The 12,243-nt window shown below is 38.6% G+C and overlaps 1 protein-coding gene across 1 annotated transcript in view; it reads right to left on the bottom strand.

Moving 5' to 3' along the window:
- Nucleotides 1-2,490: 2,490 nt before the first annotated feature.
- The window catches only part of zanl (zonadhesin, like), a 70,638-nt gene continuing 60,885 nt past the window's right edge, over nucleotides 2,491-12,243 (bottom strand). Inside the window, 12 exon segments of the mRNA XM_041780108.1 lie at nucleotides 2,491-2,944; nucleotides 5,261-5,354; nucleotides 5,512-5,649; nucleotides 5,830-5,965; nucleotides 6,046-6,248; nucleotides 8,530-8,660; nucleotides 8,745-8,906; nucleotides 8,995-9,196; nucleotides 9,774-9,903; nucleotides 9,997-10,247; nucleotides 11,777-11,921; nucleotides 12,001-12,206. Coding sequence (XP_041636042.1) covers nucleotides 2,830-2,944; nucleotides 5,261-5,354; nucleotides 5,512-5,649; nucleotides 5,830-5,965; nucleotides 6,046-6,248; nucleotides 8,530-8,660; nucleotides 8,745-8,906; nucleotides 8,995-9,196; nucleotides 9,774-9,903; nucleotides 9,997-10,247; nucleotides 11,777-11,921; nucleotides 12,001-12,206 — 1,913 coding nt within the window. The 3' untranslated portion in view covers nucleotides 2,491-2,829.

The following is a 12,243-nucleotide window of genomic DNA, read 5'->3' as shown; positions in this document are numbered from 1 at the left end:
ATGTGGAGTGAGAGGTCGTGTTTATATCTGAGATGCTTGCTTTAAACACGTAAGTCTAAAGAGCATGAATGTACAGGGCTGTTTTAATGTGAACAGACAAACTGAATGTGCCTTCTTCTACTGTCATTTGTATTAACGCTCCTTTAAATGTCTGCAGTGACACTGTTCTAAAGAGAACTGATAAATCTGCTGGTTTCTGTCAACTTGAATGAAATAAAGTATTACTGGGGGATTCTTTGGTCTGGATTTGATCCTTAGCAGTAAACATCTGCATTTTAACAGAACAGATTTAAACTATGATGCTTAAATGAGGAAAAAAAACAACAATTTTTTATTATTATTTACTGACACATGTTTGTGTAGATGGTTTGGAGGATATTAACATAAAAGATCCCAAACCAGAAAACTGTGGACTGATATGTCCAGGAGGCTGTGCTGATATTTGAATAATTCAAGATTTCTGAATTATTTTTGCCATGCCAGCACCAATGTTTGCATTTTTTTCAACAAATTACCAAAAACACCAAGTTCCAGATGCTGCAGTTCATCTAGTGGCCACTAGAGGTTGTTGACAAAAGTGAGATAATTCCCATAGAGCCTCGAGTTAAAATGTTAAACTATTAAGGCATTAATAAACATAAAGAAAAGTAATATTTGTTATTAAACACTACAGGTGACTACCTGGTTAGCCAGTTCAAATTTGTTGTATTAATTAACTCCGCAAAAGAGGTTATGTGATTGGGTGGGTTTGTTCGATTGTTTGTTCGTTTGTTTGTTAGCAACATAACTCAAAAAGTCATGGATGGATTTTCATGAAATTTTCAGGAAATATCAGAAATGGCATAAGGAAGAACTGATTAGATTTTGGGAGTGACCCGGATCACCGTCTTGATCCAGGAATTTTTTAAAGGATTCTGTACTATTGGGAGATGGGGCTAATGGCCGAGGTCTGTGCTGTTACCACTTTACACCAGGAGATGGTGGACATGAATAACTTATTCAAAGTTTTGGAATTTATAGAGTTTGAAAGACACATGCCCAGTTGAGGAGACAAGTCGAAGCATAACAGAGAAAGACAGCGAACTGTAGTGAGCATACTCACAGTGCTGGGAGGAATAGAGGAATATCCACCCTCTGCCATGACTTTCAGTCGTCCGGTGAGACCATGGGTGGTTCCGCCATGACAGTCCACATGTAGCGAAGCCAATGCTTTGCCTCACTGTGTCTCCACCCCACAGGGGAGGGAGTAATTGGCGAATTTTGGGAGGCATCCGGATCACCGTTTGAATCCAGGAATGTTTTTAAAGGATTCTTCACTATTGGGAGGTAGGGCTTATGGTGGAGTTCTGCGCTCTTTGAGTGCTTTTCTAGTTTGAAAATGTAGTGTTTGTTAACACCTCCTTTCAAAATAAAGAATAAAGTTGCTGATGAACAGCCTATTTCAGTTTAATTGCTCTTTCCAATAAATTGTTTACTCAGTTGTTTTGTCTCACTCCCACTTCTTCTTTTTGCATTTTGAAGCTCTACTTAGAAACTTCTTAAGATCCAACAGTGCAAAATACAAATTCTTGCAATTTTTCAACTGGTCTTAAAATTTTGATCAGAAGTGTATTTCATTGTTACACAGATGATACTGTGCTTTATGCTCCTTTAAAATCCAGCATAGCTGTTCTTTGATGCAGAAATTAAAAATGTGAAGTCAAATAAGTCTCTACAGGTCTGCAGTCATTATTTTTCCCTCTGACTCCTGTTAGTTCCTTTTAGGACAAAAACTCACTGTAACTTTTTTTAACAAGTATTTAATTCCAAAAATACAGAAATACATTTTCAGAGATGTTTGTTCTTTTGATTAAATGTTCACATTGAACTCAAAATTACATTCAAAGCATAAGTTAAACAGCAAAAAAACAAAAACAACAATATTCACAATCTCAAAAATAAACTACTGTCTTCATCTTTAACAGGTCCTTGTTTCCTCAGATGATAGTGCTTTATCTTCACATTCCGGTAGTTTTGTCCCTTCGCTCATCATCCACATTTTTATAAGGAACACCTGAAGATGAGAGGAAATGGTCAAGATATACAATTTTATGAAATCAGGCAAATGGCTTTGTTTTGGTTGGAAAGTACTAGATATATACAAATTAATTATGTCTTACTACTACTGTTTTCAAACATATCTGAATGCTAACGTTAGCTTCTATCTGATGGATAGTAACAAGTTATCAAATGTGCTTATTTAATTTATGATGTGAACGTCAGACTTCCACACAGACTCTTGTCTCAGTACGATGCTGAATCGACGTCTTTGAATAGATGTTGAAAAAGTTTAAAACTGTTTCAGAACTCCCAACGCTGACCAAAGACATCTTTAAGACATCTTTTCAACAACTGCCAATTTATAAATTTATGTTTTAGTCTGAAATTATAACCCAAAAGTCTGAGTTTTTTTCTGAAATGGTAATCTTAAAATCTGAGTTTTATTCTGAAATGATAAAACATAAATCTGAGTTTAAGTCTGAAATGATGATTTATAAATCTTAGTTTTAGTCTGAAATGATAATTTCTAAATCTGAGTTTTAGTCTGAAATGATAATTGTAAATCTGAGTTTTATTCTAAAATGATAATCCATAAATCTGAGTTTATTCTGAAATGATAACCAGTAAATCTTTTTTTAAAAATTTTTAAATCTGAGTTTTAGTCTGAAATAATAATTTTTAAAGCTGAGTTTTAGTCTGGAATGCATTTTATAAATGTAGGTTTTATTCTGAAATGATAATCTTTCAATCTGGGTTTTATTCTGAAATGATAATCTATCAATCTGTGTTTTATTCTGAAATTATGATCATAAATCTGAGTTTTAGTCTGAAAAGATGATCTTTCTTACTCGACGTTGATTTCATGCTGATGTTTTTCTTATCACCCTTCTTCATCTTCTTCTTCCTGCGGAGAGAAAGACAGAGGTTAAAACAGGAACTTGACCACAATTCTGACCACATGGCCGTATGGCGGAGATGACAGACAGATTTGGAATCACCCTGCCCCTCTCCCAGGCCTCACACCACTGATTCCCAATCACGGCGAGGATTTTAATTTTGTCTCACCTATGAGCATATGACTGCTGAATAACATAAGCTTTTGACCTGCAATGAAAATGACACCTTCTGTTATCTGATCACATCCTCAACCTCCTCATCGCAGGTTCAGAGCAAAGACAGAGCAATATAACGAGCTGATGGCGAGGATCGATGCCACAGTTTCACTGAATGACACTGAGTACAAGCTGAAAACTGGGTATGGGCTATGAACCCAAAATAAACTGATTTTACTCCAATTTAGCGGTTCAATATGTTGATTATTTGCTCTAAAATGTCTACATTATTAAAAGATTGACTTCATCTGTGTTCAATGTATTTCTTGAGTTCTGACATTAACTGACACTGACTCAAATATTTCCAGCAGTTTCAAAACCAGAGAATTTCTTCGTTTATAACAGGGTGTGTTGTTGATCGTAAAGGCTGCATATTCTGTCTAAGACTGACACATATGAAAGCAAGCTGCTGTTCTGTTGCTGTACCTAATTCATGTTTCGTGCCGTTTACAGTGATGAGTCACAGTTATTCTCTGACTTCACATTACATCGCCCAAGGCTATCTGAAGCTACAGCCAACCAAATTATAGTTTGAAAAGAGAAATCCAAAACTACTAGACAAGCTGTTTCCTAATTACCATTTTAACAAATGGAAAGCCAAACATGGAAAACTTGCACTTTGATATTAAATTGAAAAACAAAAACAGAATACAAAAATAAATGTTTTGTTTTGTTATTCAAGAATAAATTAAAGAATTAGAAGCATTTCATTAACAAATAGTTGTTTTTGTTTTGTTAAATAAAAGAAAGATCAAAGAATGTAACAGTAGTAACACAACATTCCTTTTTTCTTTTATCAGTGACCCATTGCAGGTGTTGTGAAAAAAATAATACTACATCACCAATGTTCCGTTCTTTGATCTTTCTTTTTTGGTTGGAATACAAAAATAAATGAATAAAAACTGTTTTTTAGTCCTTCAGTTGTTTTTGGGAAACAAAAAGAGAAATAGAAAAGGAAAAACAGTTAATTGTTAATTTCCTGAGAATCTTGAAACAAAAAAATGAAAAGCAGACTGTTTTCAGTTTTCCAATTTATTGATTTCTTGATTTTCATTTTCCATTTTTGTTTTTTGTTTTTGTTGTTTCTGATTTATTCCCCTAAAAATCAGTGAATAAATCAAAAGCATTTCATTTTTCATCTTGCTGTTCTCAAAAAAAAAAAAAAATTTCTTGTTTTTTGTTTTTCAAAAGGAATTGAATAAGACGAGAAACTGTTTTACATCTTACTGTTTTTATGTTCTGACCAAAGAAGTAAGATCAGAGAGCAGAGCCCTGGTAATGTAACATTCTTGTTTCCATTTGTGTGACTCACTGGAAAAATAAGAATGTTAGATCACAAGTTTTCTGTTCTTTGAGCTTCATTTTTTGACTCAAACATGAAAAAGAAAACATGAAAAACTTTTAATGTCTTTTTGGAAATCAAAACCTCAAAACTGCAATCCCGATGTCAGGCTGTGCAAATTCACAATACCATAAAAGAATGTTATTATCTTAGTATTACAACTACTGTAAATGCTCACTAAAATGTCTGCGGGCTGCCTTTAAGTTTACAATAGAGCCACAACTGACCTTTGTAGGAGTACCTTTATTTCCAAAAATGGGAAAACTTTATTTTTTAGTGTTTAGTTATTTATAAAGCAGTTCTCGAAAAACTTCAAGTTTTGTATTTTTTATGCTACTTAATATTTGAATGTTTTGTGTTCTTCTAAACTATAATTTTTCTCTGCATTTTTATTGATAACCAATCATGTCGACATATGATGCATTTTATGGATTAGATTTTAACTACAGTATTATCAGTATTATAGCAAACACACATTATTACCAAACTGTGCAGCACTACTCGGAAGCATCACCAACTGGGTGTTTTATACTTCTACAGCTCTCAAACACAGTGGTGGACATGAACTCGTTTTTTTCCCTCATCATTCCCCCGTTGATTCCCTCTGACTTTAACCGATTGTTTGCTCAGTCTGCTCTGAACGCTGCAGTGGGCTCAGGGATGGATCATGAATTTCTGCAGATGTCACTCAGCAGTCGTAGAAGCAGACACGGACAGACACAAATCTACAGACAGATACTCTGACGTTCCTCAGGTTCACACTTACTTGGATTTCTTGCACACACAGACAATTGTCGTCACAATGACGATGATGGCCACAACGGAGACGAGGACCGCGATCAGGATGATCCATTTCTCCTCTGAAATACATATTTGAACATCAAACAGGAATTTATCTCTGATATTTCATGTTTCAGGTCTGATTTCTCAAGCTGAATGTTTTAGTAAATCTTAACAGTCAAACAAACATGGAGGCTCTACTATCACATTTTTCTAGAGTGACGGAGCAAGTCTTACCGTTGTCGGGGGGTGGGATGATCTCCACCTCACAGTAGTCGCCCTCAAAGCCGTCGGTGCAGTCACAGGTGTAGGTGTTGTTGGTGCCCTCCTTGCAGGTTCCTCCGTTCTGACAGGGGTGACTGAGACACGGACTCTCTGCAAGAGAAGATACCAAAATCAGCTGACTGATAATTCTAAACTTGCTCTGCCTCACTGTTAGAGGAATTGAGTACAGTTTTACTGGTGGCTGTTGAACACAACGAACCAAAGACCATCAACCTCTGAGTAAAATCAAATACTGAGAATTGATTAATGTATTGACTGATTGATTGATACCTCTGTAGCAGTCTCGTTTGAACTCATAGATGGCGCAGACAAATCCTTTATCACAGCCCTTTGGTTGGCAGGTGACCCCAGTGGGGGTGCATTCACAGGCCTGAGAACAATCCTCTGTCACAAACTTCTCACTCAGCTACAGGATGGAGACAGAGAGGGTTAGAAGGAGGTCACATGACATCACTGTCACATGGTTATCAGAGCGCCGTCTCTTACAGGATAGTATCTGTCGTTGAATGTACAGCCACACTGGGTGTACGGCACACAGGCGCCCTCGCTCATCACGAAACCAGCATCACATTTACATCCCTCAGCACAGTAAACCTCCTCACACTCAGAGGGCGCCGCCAGGTTAGAACAGGAGGCGGGGCATGAAGTCATACAGGAGGTATAGGAGCTGTTGGCGCCACAGGTGAGGACTGATGGGGAGAAACAGAGAAAGAAACCTTAAAATGGTCTGGTTTTAAAGGTCAATTTCTTTAATAAGTCCTCTGGAGGACAGAAAGGTCTAAAAGTAGATCCAAATAAAATTCAGGGCCAATGACAGGTCAATATTTCATAAAAAGCACTCATTTGATCAACATGCTTTTAAAGGACATGATAAAATACTATTTAGACAATAAACCTCCTGGATAACTGGTTAGACTGGAATGAACACTGGTAGGATAGACTGGCCTGAATGGAAAAATCAGGAACAAACTGTTCTGAAAGCTTTGATGACATCATCTTTCCAAAGAAAATTAAAACTTCAAAGGTGACATCATCAAAGGGCAGAATGATGGTGAAGCTGAGGGCTTCATCCCTCCATTTTTGTGCTCTTTACCACTTTATTTGAGGGCTGTATTTACTCCATTTTTGGCCTTTTTACCTGAGGACATTTTTCCCTCCATTTTAGGGCTTTTCTACCTCCATTTTGTTTTATTTCCCTCAATTTTAGTTGTTTTTCACTCCTCTATTTTAGGGCTCCCCCCCTGATTTTTAACTTTCTCCCTCTCTATTTAAGGGCTTCATTCATTCATATTTCCCCCTCACTTTAGGGCTATTTTTCCTCCATGTTTTGCGTATTTTTCCTCCACATATGTGCTGTTCTCCCTCTAAATTTGGGCTATTTTCTCTCCATTTAGGGCTATTTTACCTCCATATTGTGGCTATTGTCACTCTATTTTTGAGCTATTTTACCTCCATGTTTTGGCTATTGTGTCTCTTTATTTACCTCTGCCGAGGAGGTTATGTGATCGGGTGGGTTTCTTAGTTTGTAAGTTTGTTAGTTAGTTTGTTAGCAACATAACTCAAAAAGTTGTGGACCGATTTTGATGAAATTTTCAGGAAATGTCAGAAATGGCATAAGGAAGAACTGATTAGATTTTGGGACTGATCTGGATCACCGTCATTTTGGGCTATTTTACCTGACCTGACACGCCTGGAAAACTTTGCATAGACAGTGTTTGGGAAAGGGTGGAGCCTTTGAAAAAACACTTGGAGGGTAACTGGATGAACGTTCTGTCCGTCATATCTTTATGGGCCAATCAGAGCAACAAAACTCGTAATGTAACCGTTACAGAGGTGCATCACTACTGAGGAGTAAATTCCATAGAGAACTGCATAACGCTGCGAACCATGGTGACTGTAGACATGTCAGTCCACGACTTTTGTCGTTTTTGAAAAAACAAACAAAGAAACAATGCAGTGCTTTGTTCTTCTTTAACAAAGACATGTCGTCAAGTTCCGATAAAACTGGCGCTGACAGCATCCACGCTTATGTCTTCCTCAATAATTGCACTGGCCTCTTGTCGCTACTTGCTTACATCACGACTCTGTCGCGCCAGTAAAGTTGCCCCTCCACACTGATTGGTCCTGTCACTTTCTGGCCCGGGCCGAAACAGTTTAGACGGGAGCTTTTCAAGACAGATTCACCAGTGAGAAACATGGATTTAGGCGTTTCCATCTGCTTTGTAAGGTTATATTTTACTTCCATTCTTGGGCAATTTTCTCTCCATTTTTAGGTAATTTCCCTCCATTCTCCATTTTTGCCAAATAATAGGCTAAAGTTTTGGAGGGCTCCTCCGTGGTTCCTCCCACTTTTCTGAAATGTACTAACAAAGGGCACTCAACTTAAGGGAAATATTGTTAGTCTATCTGTATAGAAGACCAAGTAATGATTTGTCGTTCATGAACCAGTCTGTTCTACTTGCTGGCTCTGGTTCTTACATGAACACCAGGAGATGGCTTTTGCTTGAGAGCCAGTTTCCTTTCTTCATTTTTGTTGTTTTCTGATACACATTTTAAAAGTCAAACTGGTAGCAAAAGAAGAGCTGTTTGGAAGCCTAAAGACCAGCTCTTATTACTGGTCTGAGCCAGATGATCCAGACCTCTAAAAAGAGACAGATTTCCCATCACAACCAGTGAGGCTGGACGGGCAGTTTGCATTTTCTATTTGACATGTTGTTGGAGCTGTAAACAGGACAGCACATTGGTGTTTTGACAGCACTTCTGCAGATTTACTTCCTGTCTCCATCTGGAGTTCTTCACTACAAACAACCTAAACCTAAATCCACTGATCTTGTAGAGAGGTGACATTTTCTTGACACTACTTGTAAGTATTAACTTCTGATTACTTTGAAAACAATCAGTGGGTTTCATTCAATTTTATATGACATTTTCCCAGTTGTATACATGTACTTCTAGGTCAGAGTGTCTCACCACAGCCCAGCTGTCTCCTCCAGGCTCCCAGGTTGATGCCCTGCTCCTGACAGAGAGTAACGTAGGCCTCATAGCTGGTACATCGCAGCTCTGCGCTGCCTTGCTCCGCACACAAGTCGAACACGCAGTCACTGAAATCCCCAAAAAACACTTCCTGTTAGACTCTACAAACTAAAATCAGCACAGTAACACACATCCAAGTGGCGTGGACTCACTCCTGGAAGGGCTGTGGAGGTAGCAACTGGTGGCAGCGTGAGAAGACGCCAACGGGGTCGGACAGAGCGCCGCACTGAGACACACTCATGTACTTGCTGAGCTGGGACTGAGAGCAGTCTGGCGTCTCAAAGCCTGAGTCTGGATCCGTCTCTACGTCACGCCTATGCACAAAAAAGACCAATACCAGTGAGTAATTCAGTCTTAGAATTAAAGAACAATGCTACAGTTTTCTGTGGAAGTGTTTCCTACTTGTGGACGTGGACAGTTTGAGGGAGGTCGAAGCTCCTCATGCCATCCGCCTGGCGGTCTGTGTCCCTCCAGCTGTCTCCAAACGTGTTCAGATTTCTGACCACGACACCATCTGGCTTCATGTATTCATTCTTGGTCAGCCCGTCGTAGTTGCCACACAGACCTCGGACCTGGTTGGTGTATGTGCTAGGCAGGACGATCTCTGAAACACAAACATCAGGATTTTTATTGGAAATTATCACTTAAATCTTGAGAAACATACTTGTAATTATTTAACTTGTAGTCCACATGTTCAGGGATATTTAAACCCCAATAATAGAGTCATTAGTGTTGCAAAACTCAGAGCACATTTTAATGTTATAAGATTATGACTAATTAGTTTTGTGCTCAGATTTTCTTCAGTCTTTACATTCAAACCGACCTTTGTTCTGTAAACTGCCTCCTTGTTCCTAGATTTTCAAACTGACACTCTGATTTTTCTGTGGCGTACGGAACTTTCTCTGAGCTCTAAATGTATTTCTGCTCTGATGAATCAGCCAATAGGAAACAGGTGGAAGATGGACCAATCATGTTAGCTCTGCCCATTGTTGCTGTTCTCCAGGAGAAATTTGCTTTGATCTCACTGAGACAGTCCCAACATTCTATCACATACACATTCATTACAAAAGTCTCTTGAATGCAGAGTTAACCTTGAGTATTCCTCTGGTTTTCATGTAAATTTATGATATTTTTCCCAGAGGCCGAAGGGTTAAACGAATTTGGGAGAGCTTTCTTCTCACCTCCTCTGCTCTTTCCATCAAAGCGCACGGTGAGCCCGAAGTCGGTGGTCAGCTGAATCTGCTGGGAGTTCATTGTGATGGTCAGACCATTCACCGGGGTTAGGGGCGGAGAAACACGCTCGCCATTCACCTGAAGACAAGAACAGAACTCTTTAGTTAACACTGAGAAACATCCGAAAATAAACACAAGGCTTTAAAGGATAAAGAGCGAGAATGAACTGACCAGGACAGTCCTCTTCTGCAGGAATCGAACATCCATGCCGTACACGGTGATGAACATCTGATCCAGGAAGGACACTCGGCGGTTCCCCCCACGGCGGATGTTCTTCCCTCTCACCTTGAACATCTCCAGGTTAACGTTCTCCACATTGTGACCCTGAGCCAGGACGTATGTGTATGGACCCTGGTAGTGATGAGTGAAGCCATCGAAGGTTCGGTAGTGAGGATCCCCAGAGATTGTGCAGCGCTTGAACTCTAATAAACAGGATAGAGAACATCAAATCATTAAACAGAGAAATAAAATCTTTTTAAACTAGTTTTAGGTGCATATTAAAGGTTAAAATTGATAAAGTGTAAAGCTCAGTTCAGACCAAAGATTAAGAGACAGGTTAAAACTCACAATATTAATTCAGTTCACACCACTGCAACTGTTGTAGACCGCGGCTGAGACTCCTCTCTTTCTGTTGTTTTTTTACTGCAAATTTCTATTTCAAACTTCTATATTAGTGCAATTTCCTAAAACATAATAAACTTAAATTGCTTTGCATATTGAATCTCATAAAGACTATAATATCTGATGAGAATAATACTTTTACTAACAAATTTAGCTATTCAGCTAATTTAGCCTTGAATTTGTCATGAGTTGGCTCGTATTGCACTGTGTGCTGCTGATGGAGGGGACAGGATTTTTTGTAGAGTATATTATATTGAAAATATATTTTTCTTCTTATGATGCTGTCAATCTTTTCTTTATTTTGTTTTTTTGCTCTGTTGTACACTTTATTAACTATGATTAATTAAGATTTCCATTTATCTGCTTGCAACATCCTAAAACAAGCTGTTTGCTATTTGAAAAACTGAATCATAGGAAACACCATCAACTGTTCTGACCTGAGCAGCCACAGCTCAGTTCACACAGAAGTGACTCCTGTGACAATCTAAAACAGTTTCATTGTGAATCTGTGGTCTGGATTAGGTTTTATTAGCTATAAACATTCATTTCTTGTCAAAACCTTAAAAACCACAGCGCTTCAACAGAAAACCCAGGAGAACAGAATTGTTGCCATGAGCTGGTGGCTGGAGATATCCCATCTTTGGTTGATTTTTTTTTTTTGTTATACCTGAAGAAGTTTTTTTTTTTTTTTTTTTTACAAGATCTGGTGTTGCCTCGAACGAGTAGAGCAAACAGTGTCTACTGAGACTGTTTCACCATGGGGGCTGTTGATAATACATCAATGTATTCTATGGTCAATGGATTTTTAATTGAAAGGGGAAATTCAAATTTATAGAAGGAGCTGTTTCTCATTTATTGGTTAAAAATAGGAAAACAAAACATGGTAAAATAAAAAATAAAAACTGCACTTGGCTCTTTCAGAAGGCTTAAAAATGGACAGTAGTTATTTGTTTTCTGGGATTTTCTTGTTTTCTAAAAATGTAACACTGGTGATGTAATGTTATTTTTTTCTAAAACACCATCAGCAGGTCACACATACAGGAAAAAAGAATGTTACATCACCAGTGTTCTGTTTGTTGATCTTCCTTTTTGATAAGAACACAGCTTGTTTTTATTGACTTTGGATTTCATATTTAATATTAAAAATCTGTTTTTTGTAAACACACTGACCATGAAAAATGAACAAAATTTCATTTAAAGTTTCTTTTGGAAAACAAAACACACCTGAAAATGAATTGTATTGAATGTATTGAAATGAATGTATTTTGAATCTTTGGTCTGACCTTGGCGTTGACGTCTAAAAAGCTGATGTTGGTGTTGTTAAACTCACGGGTTGGTTTGCAGTACAGCTCTCCGTCATTATCCAGGGAACAAACCGTGTTGGGGTTGCAGTTGTGATCGTTACAGGTGACTTTTCCTCCCTGCTGACAGGTACACTTCTCAGCGCATTTATCCGTCAGCCACGAGTCTCCCACCTGAAAACATTAGGGTTTCATTAGACTTCCTGTTTGTTCCCTCAGCTCATGTTAGGACCTTTATTGTCTTTAGACTCACGTCATGGTACTCGTCGTCATGCAGACAGCCACAGCGGTCCAGTGGAACACACTTGTTGTCACTGAGCACGTGCCCGGCGTCGCACTGACAGCCCTCCACGCAGGCGCTGGGAGGAAGGTGGCAGAAGATGGGGAACAGGTCTGAGCAGGTGGGGGGACAGGGGGCAGTGCAGTCTGAGTAGTGACTGTTAGGGGGGCAGGGCAGAGCTGAGGGGGGCAAAGCAGAAAAAACAAATGTCAAGCA

Source organism: Cheilinus undulatus, linkage group 22 (assembly GCF_018320785.1).
Source record: "Cheilinus undulatus linkage group 22, ASM1832078v1, whole genome shotgun sequence".
Lineage (NCBI taxonomy): Eukaryota > Metazoa > Chordata > Actinopteri > Labriformes > Labridae > Cheilinus > Cheilinus undulatus.
This window is presented reverse-complemented; position numbering and strand designations above follow the sequence as displayed.